This window comes from Hemitrygon akajei, chromosome 18 (genome assembly GCF_048418815.1).
Source record: "Hemitrygon akajei chromosome 18, sHemAka1.3, whole genome shotgun sequence".
Classification (NCBI taxonomy): Eukaryota; Metazoa; Chordata; class Chondrichthyes; order Myliobatiformes; family Dasyatidae; genus Hemitrygon; species Hemitrygon akajei.
Genome location: NC_133141.1, coordinates 66,518,011 through 66,533,353, shown reverse-complemented (window position 1 = coordinate 66,533,353; position 15,343 = coordinate 66,518,011). Strand labels below are relative to the sequence as shown.

The 15,343-nt window shown below is 44.5% G+C and overlaps 1 protein-coding gene across 1 annotated transcript; it reads left to right on the top strand.

Moving 5' to 3' along the window:
• The first annotated feature begins 6,930 nt into the window (after positions 1–6,930).
• On the top strand, positions 6,931–14,548 carry LOC140741502 (endogenous retrovirus group 3 member 1 Env polyprotein-like). Its single transcript, XM_073071779.1, has 2 exons — positions 6,931–7,679; positions 12,032–14,548. Exon 2 carries the CDS (start codon positions 12,324–12,326, stop codon positions 13,992–13,994), a length of 1,671 nt encoding a protein of 556 aa, XP_072927880.1. The 5' UTR covers positions 6,931–7,679; positions 12,032–12,323; the 3' UTR covers positions 13,995–14,548.
• Positions 14,549–15,343: the final 795 nt, after the last annotated feature.

The following is a 15,343-nucleotide window of genomic DNA, read 5'->3' as shown; positions in this document are numbered from 1 at the left end:
CAAACATGTTTTGAAGTGTTTTTCTTTCTGAAAGTTTTCATGAAGTGACTGAAAATAAGCCAAGTTGTTATTTGCTTTATTCGAGTGTGTTCTCTTCAAATGTTCCAGGAGCCTGGACTGTTTCGTTGCTTCATTTGGAAAAACACAACACACACATTGGCTGCTACTTGTTGCTTGGTGCTGGTATAATCCATATTTCAGATACTCCACACTATACTGTCTGCACTTCCTTTTTTATTTGGTCTCCTTCTGCCATGTTCATTATGGATTAATGACCACAGTAAAACTATTGTTTAATTCCAAGCTCAAGCACTGTGATCAATAAAGAAGAAAGTTATGATGTCATCATAGCTCAGCCATAAACTGACTCTCTTGCTGAGGGTATACAAAGTGGGGCAGCAATATCTCAATTGGCCCATGGGCTAGAGAAATGTGGTCAAGGCCATTCGAAAGGGCAGATTCTGAACTTTACCCAGTTGAATGCCATACCCTAATTCACAGGAATTATGTCACTGCATGATTAGAGTATGGGAATCATACTAGCTAACACTGTAGGGACAGGCCCAGAAATAACACAATTTCTTCTGTCCAGATTATTGGAATCTGGAGCAATGCACAAAATACTGGAGAAACTCAGAGAGTCAGACAGCATCTGTAGAGGGAAATAGACAGTCAGCATTTCAGCTCACAGTCCTTCATTTGTTCAGACAAAAGGTCTCAACCCACAACATTGACTGTCCTTTTCCCTCCACCGATGTTGCCTGGCCCACTGAGTTTCTCCATCATCTGGTTTGTTGCTGTGAACTGCTGCTCTTTGGTGAAGAAGACTAACAAAGGGATTAAAAGAAGAACTGATGGGCGTGCAAGAGAGAATAAGTTGCAGTGCTGCAAGAAAGGGAATGGGACTGATGGAACTGCTCTGTCCTGATGAAGGGTCTCGGCCCAAAACGTCAACTGAAGCTCTTGACCATGTCTGCATGCTTTTATATATTGAGTTTCTGCCACGTGATTGGCCGATTAGATATTTGCATTAATGAGCAGGTGTACAAGTGTATCTAATAAAGTGGGCACTGAGTGTATATATAAACACATTCAGTAAGTTCCAATAATGTAAATAAAGCAAGGATACAATTACTTTCCTGTACTTTCCTGTAAGCCATTCTTGTGTTTTAGTGCTGGAGAGGAGTAAGAAGGGTATAAGGTCTGAGAATCCAGACTGCAGATCAAAGAATCCCTGAATGAAACCTATTTGCCCTTTTTGAGTATTTTTAGTAGACTTAAGGCTATTTATCTTGTAATGATACAGCCAGGTGGATATTTAATTAATTGAATTAAGACATTGGAATAGAAGAATTAAGAGACTAGAATGGTGGAGCAGGCTTGAGAAGTCTGATTGTCCAAAACTGCTGCTGTTTCCTCAGTTCTTAGTTTCTTTCATCTCTTGCCAGCTTACATAGTCCTAATGATACATAATGTTCATCAATTTTTAAAGTAGAGCTGAGAATTCTGATAGGTGGGGTTGGGGATAATGGTAGAACTCAAGCAAAAGAGCATTTGACTGCAGATGAACAGCTTCCTGGTTCATCTTTAGATTACACAGGGGGCATCTGGATTTGATTCAGGAATCAAGACCTAAAGCCAAAGCTGTAGGTTTTCACAGGAAAAGATGAAAACTAAGATGGAAAGTGTATAGAGAAAATTTGGAGGATTTGCCAGGTCTTGAGGACCTGAGTTACAGGGAAAGGTTGAATAGGTTAGGACTTTATTTCCTGGAAAGTAGAATAATAAGGGGAGATTTGATGGTGTACAAAATTATGAGGGGATATGGTAAATTGAAGCAGGATATTTCTACCTAGTTTGAGTAAGACTCGAACTAGTGGTCATGAGTTAAGTGTGAAAGGTGAAATATTTAAGGGGAGCATGAGGAAAATCTTCACTCAGAGGATGAAGAGAGAGTGGAACAAGCTGCCAGTGGATGTGGGTTTAATTTCAACATTTAAGAGAAGTTAGGATAAGTACATAGAAGGGAGGGTATGGAAAGCTATGGTCTAGGTGTGTGTCAATGGAACTAGGCAGAATAACAGTTCGGCATGGCCTAAATAGGCCGAGGGCCAATTTCTGTGCTGTAGTGCTCTCCGACTCCAATTCTGACTCCTGTGTTGTGCCACGATTGTGATTATGGTCAGTGTCCATGATTCTCTGTAACAATGCACACCACTGGCACATTCTTCATGAACATTTCTTAGCTCATATTGTTCCATTCAGGGTGTGCGTGACCATAAGACTGTAAGACATAGGAACAGAATTAGGCTATTCAGCCCATCAGGTTCACTCTGCCATTCAATCCTGGATGATTGATTATCTTTGTCAACCCTGTTTTCCTGCCTTCTCCCCATAAGCTTTGACACCTTTATTAATCAGGAAAATATCAACCTCTGCTTTAATTATATGCAATGATTTGGCCTCTACATCCATATGTGGCAATGAATTCCACAGATTTTCTACTTTCTTGCTAAAGAAACTCCTCCTCATCTCCATTCTATTATGAGGCTGTGCCCTCTGGTCCTAGACTCTCCACTATAGGAAACATCCTCTCCACATCCCCACTACCTAAGCTGTTCAATATTTAATAGGTTTCAATGAAACTCCCCCTTATTCTCCAGCAAGTACAGGCCCAGCAACATCATACATTCTCCTGAACCTCCTCTGGACCCAATCCAATTCCAGCACATCCTTCTTAAATAAGGGGCCCAAAACTGCTCTCCAAGTGTGGTCTGGCTAATTCCTTACAAAACCTCAGCATTACATCCTTGCTTTTATATTCCAGTCCTTAAGTTTTCCACTATTTTTGTTATATCGGAGGCACATACTAGGAAGTAAAAATCAAAAAGAAAACTGCAGATATTAAAAATAGGAAATAAAATCAGAAAATGGTAGATTCACCCAGTAGTCAGGCTGGATTTGTGGAAAGAGAAACAGAGATTGAAGACACATCTTCAGGACTAGGAATATCACAAGCTTGTTAAACTGCAGAGAGGATCGGGAATGGTGATATCTTTCTCTGGTTTTACCCCCATCAGAAACATTCCCCGTTCCCAACCTTCTCTGCAGTTTAACAACTGGGGATTGTCTCTGATTCAGATTCAGATTTATTATCACATGTACATCTACCCCTCTTCAGAACTTTATATCAGTTACTGTTTTTCCCCCAAAATCTCTCATGCCTCTGTTAAATCTTTAGCCTTCTTCACTGCTCTTTTGAAAACAAGCCAAAGTCCTACAGTAGATACTGGGGCACCATGGTAGCGTAGCAGTTAGTGCAATGCGCTTGCAACTCGGGGCTTTGAAGTTCAATCCTGCCAGCCCCTTTAAGGAGACTCTGTGGAATCTGGGTCCTCTGGTTTCCTCCCAAAGTTGTACTGAGTAGGTTAGTTGGTTTTTGTAAATTGTCCCGTTATTCATTTAGGGTAAAATTGGGTTTGTTGGGTGTTGTTGGGAGGTGCAGATTGAAGGGGCTATTCTGTACTGTACGTCTAAATAAATAAATAAAATAAACACTTAAGAAGTGATGAGACAAAGACTGACAAGTAGATTGGTTGAAGGTTGGGTTTAGAGTTCCAGCACTCTTAACATTATGCCTTTCCAACACATGGAGTGGCTGAGTCAGATGGGAAATAACCCAAAGAGTGCACTAGCGGTAATACAGTCATAGAGCACAGAAACAGACTCATCGGCTAATCTAGTCTGTGCCGAACTGTTATTCTACTTAGTCCCATCAACCTGCACCTGGACTATAACCCCCATTTCCAGTCTGTCTATGCCCCTATCCAAATTTCTTTTAAATGTTGAAATCAAGCCCACATCCACTACCACTTCTGCTGTCAGTTCATTCCACACTCCCACCACCCTCTGAGTTACCCCTCATGTTCCCCTTAAGTATTTCACCTTTCACACTTAACCCATGATCTCTAGTTGTATCTCACCTAACCTCAGTGGAAAAAGCTTGTTTACATGTACCCTATCTATACTGTTCATAAGTTCGTAGTCATTTGTTCATTATGTGTATGACATAGTCTTTCCATGACTATGATTGTTCTTGGCAAATTTTTCTACAGAAGTAGTTTGCCATTGCCTTCTTCTGGGGAGTGTCTTTACAAGGTGGTTGATCACACCCATTATCAATAGTCTTCAGAGATTGTCTGCTGGCATCAGTAGTCACATAACCAAGACTTGTGATATGCACCAGCTGCTCATACGACAATCCACTACTTGCTCCCCCATGGCTTCACGTCACCCTGATTGGGGGGCTAAGCAAGTGCCACACCTTGTCCAAGGGTGAACAACAGGCTAGCAAAGGGAAGGAGCACCTCCCACCTCCTTCCATAGAGACGCATCTCTACCCTGCCACCTCTGTCAAATCTCCCCTCATTCTCCTGCGCTCTAGAGAACAAAGTCCTAACCTACTCAACCTTTCCCTGTAACTCAGGTCTTCTGAATTATGGTGCTTTTTTTAAAATGTTAATACTACTGAATGCAAAGAGCATAAAGGTAAAGTTTTGCACTGTTTCTGTTGTTTTTTTTAAAAATATGGTCCCGCAATGATCCCTCAAAATTGCTGTGCAAGTTGATAGGCCAGTTCAGAAGACATCTGGTATGTTGGCCTTCATTATTCGAGGCAGTGAGTTCAACAGCCAGAATGATGTAATGTTGTGGCCCTATAAAACTCTGTTTAGACTACACTTGGAGTATTGTGTTCAGATCTGGTTGCCTCATTATAGGAAGGATCTGGCAACTTTAGAGAGGTGCATAGGAAATTTACTAGGATGCTGCCTGAATTAGAAGGCATGTCTTGTGTGGATAGGTTGAGTGAGCTAGGCTCAAATTTTGAAGTGAAGGAGGATGAGAGCTGACTTGATAGAGGTATACAAAATGAAACAACAATCAAGTGCATAGTCAGAGACTTTTCCCAGAGCAGAAATGGCTAATATGAGATGGCATAATTTTAAGGTGATTGAAGGAAAGAATAAGGTGGACGACAGAACTAAGTTTTATTACACAGAGTGGTGGGTCTGTGGAACCCTAGCCAAGCGTGGTGGTAGAAGCAGATACATTAGGGACATTTAAGAAACTCTTAAACAGACACATGGATGATAGAAAAATGGAGAGCTATAAGGGTTAGATTGATCATAGAGTACATTATAAGGTCAGCACAACGTTGTGGGCCACATAGTCTATACTGTGCTGTAGTGTTCTACAAATAAAGTATACTTTTGAAATATTTTTTAAAATTCTGTTGAACTGGGGAAATTGCTGTGACTTTTTTCAAGGGACCTTTAATCCTTTGTAACACATACAAAACGCAGGAGGAACTCAGCAGGTCAGACGGTATCTATGGAGATGAATAAACAATCGACATTCTGTGCCAAGATTCTTCATCAGGACTGGAAAGGAAGGGGGAAGAAGCCAGAATAAGGAGGTGGGATAGAACATAGAACATAGAAAACCTACAGCACAATACAGGCCCTTCGGCCCACAAAGTTGTGCTGAAAATGTCCCTACCTTAGAAATTACTAGGCTTACCTATAGCCCTCTATTTTACTAAGCTCCATATACCTATCTAAAAGTAGGGTACGGGAAAGAGTACAAACTGGTAGGTAATCAGTGAAACTAGGTGAGGGGAGAGGTAGCTTAATGCTTTGTATTTTCTGAAATGGAAATGCAGCCAAAGATGTGGAATTAATCTTTCAAATCCACACACTTAGTCTTATACTGTTTAAATGTTCTTTATATTGTGTTGAAACTAAACTATGTTACAAAAGAAATAACAGTAAGCAGGGATGATAAATGGGGAAAAAATTTAAATGTATCAATTATCATTTACAGTTCCACCCTTGCATTAACTTAACTTCTTGTACAAATCAATAGATGGAGATGAACCTCCCAGGACTGATGCAGCGCCCAGCGTATCATTCTAATCTATCTGCATACATTTGAAGAGATTTCATTGATCTGCCTTGGGATATACTGAAATCACAACACACACTGGTCTCAAGACACATAAATTACCCACTGCAACTGCACAACTGTCAGTGATTGTCACATTCATTAAACGTGTCACTCCTGCTGATGTCATTACTCAAGCCCATCATCCCTACTGGGGCAAAGGCCACTGAGAGCGGCTCACCAGAGTCCAATGTCCTGGGCCAGTCGTGCAAGTTGTCTCCAGGTGTAGCCCATCGAAGGTCACCCTCTCCCAGGGATGAGGGCTCTGGAGGTTCTGTTGGCATTTCTGTAGCTCTGGCTCGCCCCATACCCAACCCTCCTCCTTTCACAGCTGGGTTTGGCGGAGTTGCTAAATTCATTACAGGAAATATAATTCAAATGTCTAATGCTTTTGGTATTGTTTAGTTAGATCATAAAAAGATCCACAATTGTCTCTGTCACCCATTTACTGTGAATGTGGGGCTGGGAATTCAGGAGGGAGGGTGTTTAGGTACAGCTTCTCCCCCTCCGCTATATATATAAAATTGTAATTTGTAGCATATTTTATGCACTGCACTGTACTGCTATGTCAGCAATAATAAACCTGATTCTGATTTTTTCCTCTCTACATATCTCATCTGATGATGGAGGCCATCGACATAAACATTGACAGATGCTGCCAGGACTAGAGGACCTGGGTTATAGGAAAAGGTTGAATAGGTTAGGACTTTATTCCCTAGAGCATAGAAGATTGAGGGGTGATTTTATAGATTTATCGAAATTATGAGGGGTATAGATAGAGTAAATACAAGCAAGCTTTTTCCACTTAAGTTAGGTGAGTGGAGAACTGGAGGTCAGAGGTGAAAGGTGAACTATTTAAGGTGAACATGAGGGGGAACCTCCAGTCATGGACAATAAGGGACAATAAATCCTGAAGATGGCAATTGTAAGAAGAGAAAGGGTTAAGGTTAGACTGTGCTAAGATCTAAGCTTACAAAACATATGCTGACACATTGCTAAATAAGGATATAAGATTCTTGCAAAACTGTATAGGTACAATCTGTACCTTGTGGTAATCATGAAGAACTAAAAAGGAGTCATTAAGCTAGGAGCTGAGAGCGGAGGTGGATGAAACAGATGGAGATAAGCTGTACTCTTGTGGCTAACTCCAAGGCCGATAAGTGTTTGAAAACTTGGCAGACATGGCTCTGCGGATGGCTAACTCCAAGGACAGAGGATATGAGAAAATGTGTATGTGACCCCCGAAATGTACAAGCCTGTGGGGAGGGGGAGAGTGGAGCTGACTATGAATAATTGTAGGAATGATACAGCAACTGAGGGACACGTGATAACCTACTTGAAACTGTATAAAAGGAAATGAAATGTAATGCTCTGGGCTCAATACTGCTGGAGCAGTTTTGGGTCCGACTCTGCAGACTCGTGAAAAATAAAGCTTTGCCGCTTTGCAGTTTGCTGAGACTCAGAGTGTAGGATTATTTCTGACAGCTGGGGGCTCGTCCGGGATCCCCACTCCGGTCGTGGAGGGCGAGAGGAAGGACATCGGAGAAGGTGCACCCTGCCGAGTTCGGCAGTCCCTGATTCCTTGCTCGTCGTCTGAAACGGCTTGAGCGAGTGAGATCCGGACAGCGCAAGGCGGCAAAGCAGGGAGGAAAGGAGACGGTTCTACGGCACACCGGGTAAGTGAGACTAGCTAACTGAGATCTAGGTGGGTGTGACCGGGTAAAGTAGGTGTGACGACACCTAGAGTAAAAAGAACCGGGCCGGGAAGGGAATAATGGGAGGGGGAAGCTCAAAGGAAGAGGAGCCGGAGAGTTCGGGTTTGTTCCCGAAGGTACCTCCTGATAGCCCCCTCGGTAGAATGTTTGCAGGATGGGGATATGGACGAACAAAGGGAAAGCAGAAAAAGAGAATGGTAGAATATTGCAAATTATGGTCCAAACAGCCAATAACAGGGTCCTCGGTATGGTGGCCACCATTTGGGTCAGATGAGGATTGGGTTAGACAGGCCTTAAACATATATGTAAACTCTAAACCAAATGTGAGAGAGGAAGAAAATGAGTATGCCTCTTGCTGGGTTCCCGGACCAGGAGACTCCGCAAGAAGTTTTAAACTAGAAACTAAAACTAAGGAGGAAGAGCCTCCTTGGGAAGTGTTGAATCATCTACCTCCCCCTTATGTTCCCCGGCCCCAGCAGCCCGAACAAGCTGCTAGTGCTCCGCATCCGGATGATCCGCAACGGCAGGCGGAAGAGGAGAGAGAGAAAGAAGAGGAGGAATGGGAGGAAGAAGAAGAGAAAAGAGATGAGGAGCGAAAAGAATGGATAGATAGAGACAGAAAGAGGGAAGAGGAAGGAAAGGATCCCCCGAGGTCCCGATTCCCTAAGATAAAGACCCGTTCGGGAGCAAAGAAAGGGTCACAGAGGAAAGAAGAGGGAGAAGCAAAATTATGTCCCCTCAGGGAGGTCCCGATGAGTGGATTCGGAAGAAACTAGAGAAGATAGAGGACTGGAATTCAAAACCCTTGAGTGAATTACTGCGAGAAGCGCAGAAGGTGTTTGTAAGAAGAGACGAGGAGAAACAGAAAAAGACCGCTAGGATAATGGTTCAGACAGTACGGCAAGTAACCACAGAAAACAGGGAAAAGAGGGGAACGTGGTCAGACCGAGGCAATGGCCAAGAACCAGGAAGGAAAACGCGAAGGACTCTAAGATGCTTCCACTGTAACGAGGAAGGACATTTTAAACGGGAATGTCCTAAGTATCGGCGAGAGGTCAGGTCATATGCCATGATGGAGGACGAAGACTAGGGGGGTCGGGGGTTCCTACCCTTGGGGAGAAGAAACTATCGACAGGAACCCCTGGTAAATCTGAAATTAGGTCCCCAAGGGTCAGATACAACCTTTATGGTAGATTCGGGTGCTGAAAGATCCAGTGTAATCCAGATACCTCCCGGCGCCCGAACAGGAACAAGAGTAATGAAGGTATCCGGTATCGGAGGAAAAACGATACAAGTGCCCATTGTGGACAATGTGGAAGTCGGATATGAAGATAGGGCAACAAGGCAAGACCTTCTCCTGCTGCCCTCGGCAGGATTCAACCTATTAGGAAGGGACCTGCAAGTGCAACTGGGCATTGGAACAGTGCCGAACAATGGAGAAATAATAGTAAAATTATTCGCATTAAAAGAAGAGGACGACCAGAAAATAGAGCCCGAGGTGTGGTATAGAGAGGGAAATAGGGGAGGATTGAACATCAGCCCTCTACAGATCACCTTGCTACCGGACGGTCGCCCAGTAAGGAGGAAGCAGTATCCCATTGCGATGGAAGGAAGAAAAGGGCTGCAGCCGGTAATTGAAGGGCTGATCGCAGATGGACTGCTGGAAGAATGTATGTCGCCATATAATACCCCCATCCTCCCGGTGCGAAAGCCGGACGGGACTTATCGGATGGTACAAGACCTGCGGGGTCTAAATGCAGTAGTCCAGACCCGATACCCGGTAGTACCCAACCCGTACACCCTGATGAGTAAAATCTCCCCTGACCATGAATGGTTCAGTGTAATAGATCTAAAAGATGCTTTCTGGAGTTGCCCGCTAGAAGAAAGCAGTCGGGACATGTTTGCGTTTGAATGGGAAAATCCTACAACAGGGCGGAAAAGACAACTCAGATGGACGGTCCTGCCGCAAGGATTCACTGAGTCACCTAACCTATTCGGGCAGGTCTTGGAGCAAGTACTAGCGGAATTCCAATGTGCTCCAAAGAACCAACTGCTACAGTATGTGGATGATTTATTACTATCCGGGCCAACACAGAAAGGGGTGCAGGAAGATACCATCAGATTACTGAACTTCCTAGGGAAAAAGGGGCTACGGGTCTCCAAGAAAAAGTTACAATTCGTGGAAAAGGAAGTAAGGTATCTGGGACACCGGGTCAGTAAGGGACAGCGAAGCATTACCCCAGAAAGGATAGCTGGAATAACAGGGATGTCGCTACCTCGTACCAAGAAGGAGATACGACAGTTCCTGGGGTTAGTGGGGTATTGTCGAATCTGGATTGAGAATTATACTCCCCTGGTGAAATTTCTGTATGATAAACTCGGGCAAGATGAGCAAACAGTAAAATGGACAAAGGAAGAGGAGCAAAAATTCAACTATATCAAGGGGCAATTGATCCGTGCTCCGGTGTTAGTCTTGCCAGCCCTGGAAAAACCATTCCAGCTGTACGTCAACAATGCCGAAGGAATGGCCCAAGGGGTACTCACCCAACTAAGAGGAGGAAAGCGGCAACCCGTGGCTTTCCTGTCAAAAATGTTAGACCCGGTATCGCGTGGATGGCCCACCTGTATCCAAGCAGTGGCAGCGACAGCGGTATTGGTAGAGGAAGCCCGGAAACTAACCTTTGGAGGGAAGATCACAGTGCATTCTCCCCACTCGGTCAGCACCCTACTAGCCCAGAAGGCACATCGGTGGCTCACTGACTCCCGCATTCTAAAGTACGAAACTATACTGATGACCGGAGAAGACCTAAACTTCGCAAAGGATTCCAGTTGCAACCCAGCCCAGTTCCTCTATGGAGGACTAGAAGAAAAGGAGTCAGAACACGACTGTATTGAATTGCTGGACTTGCAAACAAAGAGCCGGGAGGACTTACAGGAAGTTCCCCTGGGAGAAGGACAGGAATTGTATATAGATGGATCCTCACGATGTATTGATGGAGTACGGCACAGCGGATATGCCATCATTGACGGAGAGACTGAAAGAATAGTGGAGTCCGGGAGATTACCGGGAAACTGGTCGGCCCAGTCATGCGAATTATACGCACTCCAGAGGGCTCTGAGGATATTGGAGAAGAGGATCGGAACAATATACACTGACTCTAAGTACGCCTATGGGATAGTACATACCTTTGGGAAGATATGGAAAGAAAGAGGACTGATAACGGCCAGAGGAAAGGGACTGGCACACGAGCAAATGATAAGTATGACATTGGAAGCCCTGGCCCTACCAACTGAGATTGCGGTAGTACATGTACCCGGACACCAAAAAGGATCAACACCTGAAGCAGTAGGGAACCGTCTAGCCGATGGGGAGGCCAAACGAGCAGCCGTTGAAGACCCGATCCAACTCCTGACCTTGATACCAGTGAGGGAAGGACTTACTAAACAACCTATGTTTACCCAAATAGAGATTGATAGCATGAACCAACTAGGAGCCCGAAAAGACACTGATGGTAAATGGACGGTCCCGGATGGGAGACAGGTACTAAATAAGGAAGTAACCCGCAACATCCTCCAACAGTTGCACCATCAAACCCACTGGGGAGTACAGGCCATGTGCGACACAATTCTGAGGGACTATGTATGCAAAGGAATATACACATTGGCCCAGCAAGAGATAACTGGATGTCCGACGTGCCAGCGGATAAACAAGAAAGTGATGCGATCCACTCCAAGAGGTGGCCAGCCACTGGCCATGAGACCGTTCCATAGAGTCCAGATCGACTTTACCGAACTACCCTCAGTGCAGAGATGGAAGTACCTGTTAGTAATAGTGGATCATTTTACCCACTGGGTGGAAGCATACCCGACCACAAAGGCCGATGCGCCTACAGTAGCCCGAATACTACTAGAAAACATAATCCCCAGATATGGGATCATGGGGTCCATAGACTCGGACAGAGGGACACACTTTGCCTCCAAGACGCACCAGTTGATTTGTGATGCATTGAGTATCCAATGGAAATACCATACCCCGTGGCATCCCCAGAGTTCGGGACGGGTGGAAAGGATGAACAGTACCTTAAAGGCGCAATTGACCAAATTAATGCTAGAAACCAAGTTACCCTGGACTAAGTGTCTCCCCATCGCCCTGTTAAGAATCCGAACAGCACCCAGGAAGGATATAGGAATCTCCCCCTATGAAATGCTGTTTGGACTCCCGTATTGGAATAAGGTAGAAGGGTACCCCACGCTACAAGGGGGTGATATTTTTATAAGGAACTATTTACTGGCACTATCTCGTTCCTTTGCAGAACTGCGGAAGAAGGGTCTCTTGGCCCAGACTCCGCCGCTCGACTTTGCTTTACATCAGATCGTGCCTGGAGATTGGGTTCTGGTACGGACCTGGAAGCCGGAGAAGTTACAACCACAGTGGGAAGGCCCTTTCCAGGTCCTGTTAACCACCGAGGCGGCCGTACGAACAAAAGAGAAAGGGTGGACCCACGCATCCAGAATAAAGGGACCAGTTAAGCCTGAGGGACACACGGAGTGGACCTGTGTTCCCAGTGAAGAACCGTTGGTGGTGAAACTGAAAAGGCAACAAAAATGAACTCAATGTGGACTGTTACATTATTGACTGTAATATATTTAATTCTGTATGTGGGAAAAATAGAAGGGAAATGTGACAAGTGTAGGAACCGAGTTTTGGAGAAAGGAAAAGAACGACCCGGGGCCCTTGTGTCACATTCACATGTAAATGACCAATGTTATGGAAAAGAAAAAGAGGAATGTGAAGAGGGAGGAATAAAATATACCCTGAGAAAGAACAGGGGATACCCCGGTGGATCAGTGAGAGAAGAAAAAGGAGAAGGGAGAAGTTGGAGTGTACGAGAAAGTACATGCCCTGAGACAGAATGGATATGTGAAAGGAAAGAAAAAGGAAGGGCAGAGTTTGGTGGAGTCAGAGAAGAATGGGGAACCTATGGAAAAACAAGACCGGAAATGAAGGAAAACCTGTTTATAGACTTAGCAACTCGAATAGCTACAAGTTTAAATGTAAGTGACTGTTGGGTTTGTGGGGGACCCCACATGAGCGAGCAATGGCCATGGATAGGTGAGAGTTTGAGTGTGTGGGAGCTATTGGCTCATGATTGGGATAAGAAAAGGACTGGGAGGACGCAAGAATGGAAGTTAACAAACTATCCGGAAGGACAAGTATGTGTAGAAAGAAAAGGGAAGGTGAAAGTAGGAGAAAGCCCATGTCAGAGTATAAAGTTGGCTAAAACAAAAAATAATGCCACTTGGTGGCCCGAGGAGCCGACTTGGTACATAACTAAAGGGGCAAAGGACAATTGTACGGCTATGGGAAACAATTCGGGAATCTGGAATTGCAGTGGGCATAACCCGTACGAAGGAATTCCCAGTGTTTGGAAAGCCTGGCGGAAAGCAAGGAAAGGAGGATTTGTCCCAGAAGGTCTGTTCTGGATTTGTGGGAATCAGGCATACACCAAATTGCCGAAAGGATGGGGAGGAGTTTGTTTCTTAGGCCTTATAAGGCCAGAGTTCTTCCTCCTACCCCAGGATGAAGATAGGGAATTGGAAATCAAGTTATTTGACTCACTGAGAAGGGAGAAGCGGGAGATAAAGGTGGGAGAATGGGGCGACGAGTGGCCTCCAGCACGCATCATTGAATATTACGGACCAGCAACTTGGGCCCAGGATGGGTCATGGGGTTACCGAACCCCGGTATATATGTTAAATCGAATAATACGCCTACAAGCTGTAGTAGAGGTGATCACCAACCAAACCGCATTGGCTCTGGAATTGCTGGCTGAGCAGCAAAGCCAGATGAGAACAGCCATATACCAAAATCGATTAGCATTGGATTACCTATTGGCCTCCGAGGGAGGGGTCTGTGGAAAGTTCAATCTGACAAACTGTTGCCTAAAGATAAATGATAATGGAAAGGCAGTGTTGAAAATATCCGACAAAATTCGGAAGTTGGCCCATGTGCCAGTACAAACTTGGAGATCCTTAGGGAACCTGAGTTGGCTGGATAGTCTGCTGGGAGGAAGCTGGTGGCGAATAGCCCTGTTAATATTAGGCGGAATACTCATAATGATAATCATATTACCATGCTTAATACCCTGCTTGAGAGCATTAATAACGCGAGTAGTAGTACAGGTAATGCAGCCAGGGAACCCAGCTGACCCGGCTAAAATGCTGTTGCAACGAGGCAGGGAACTGAAAGAGTGGAATCCCTGGACAAATCCTTAGCACACTCTAAAAAGAAAAAGGGTGGAATTGTAAGAAGAGAAAGGGTTAAGGTTAGACTGTGCTAAGATCTAAGCTTACAAAACATATGCTGACACATTGCTAAATAAGGATATAAGATTCTTGCAAAACTGTATAGGTACAATCTGTACCTTGTGGTAATCATGAAGAACTAAAAAGGAGTCATTAAGCTAGGAGCTGAGAGCGGAGGTGGATGAAACAGATGGAGATAAGCTGTACTCTTGTGGCTAACTCCAAGGCCGATAAGTGTTTGAAAACTTGGCAGACATGGCTCTGCGGATGGCTAACTCCAAGGACAGAGGATATGAGAAAATGTGTATGTGACCCCCGAAATGTACAAGCCTGTGGGGAGGGGGAGAGTGGAGCTGACTATGAATAATTGTAGGAATGATACAGCAACTGAGGGACACGTGATAACCTACTTGAAACTGTATAAAAGGAAATGAAATGTAATGCTCTGGGCTCAATACTGCTGGAGCAGTTTTGGGTCCGACTCTGCAGACTCGTGAAAAATAAAGCTTTGCCGCTTTGCAGTTTGCTGAGACTCAGAGTGTAGGATTATTTCTGACAGCAGTAATGCAACAATGTGGATGCCAACTGCCCTAAAAACTCAATGAAGAAGAAGAACCTCAGAGGGTGGAAAGAGCTGCAAACAGAAGTGCTGAATGCAGATTCTATTTCAACATTTAAGAGAAATGTGGATAAGTACATGGATGGGAGAGGCAGGGAGGGCAATGGTTCAGGTACAGGTTGATGGCACTAAGCAGATTAATAGTTCGGTACGGAATAGGTGAGCCGAAGGGCCTGTTTCTGTGCTGTAGTACTCTATGACTCGAAATGTGGACTGCTATGTGGCGTTCTTTTCCTCCGAATTTATGCTTGGGAAAGTTACCGATTGTCAATGCGATTTTGCTGCACTTACATTTACCAGCTGCGATGTAACACAAGGCATCGGCTGCATTTAAAAAATGCACACTGTCGGCATTACAAGTAAAATGTAATACCCTCCCGTCCTCTTGACCTTTTCAAATCGCACACATAAGATGTCCCGGAAGGAAAGAGCTTTCTCTCCACCTCAGACTCACTTGTATGAAAAGATACACTGTGATAAAGCGAGAGGTTTAAGAATAAACATTACTGCTGTCATTCATTATCAGATGAAATTGCTTATTGTCCTTTGCAAGGGTCCCGCAGAACTTACTTCCTTTGTATTCTGCACACTTTCCACAAATGGTTAATGACATGATTTACGCTTCAGTACATTTGTGATGGAAGATATTGGGGTTTGGTGGGGGGTGGGGGAAAGGGAGCTTTGGCTGCTCCAATAATTT

What these genes read in the sequence shown, in the direction of transcription:
- LOC140741502 (XM_073071779.1), top strand. Translation starts at nt 12,324, where the DNA reads ATGAACTCAATGTGGACTGTTACATTATTGACTGTAATATATTTAATT.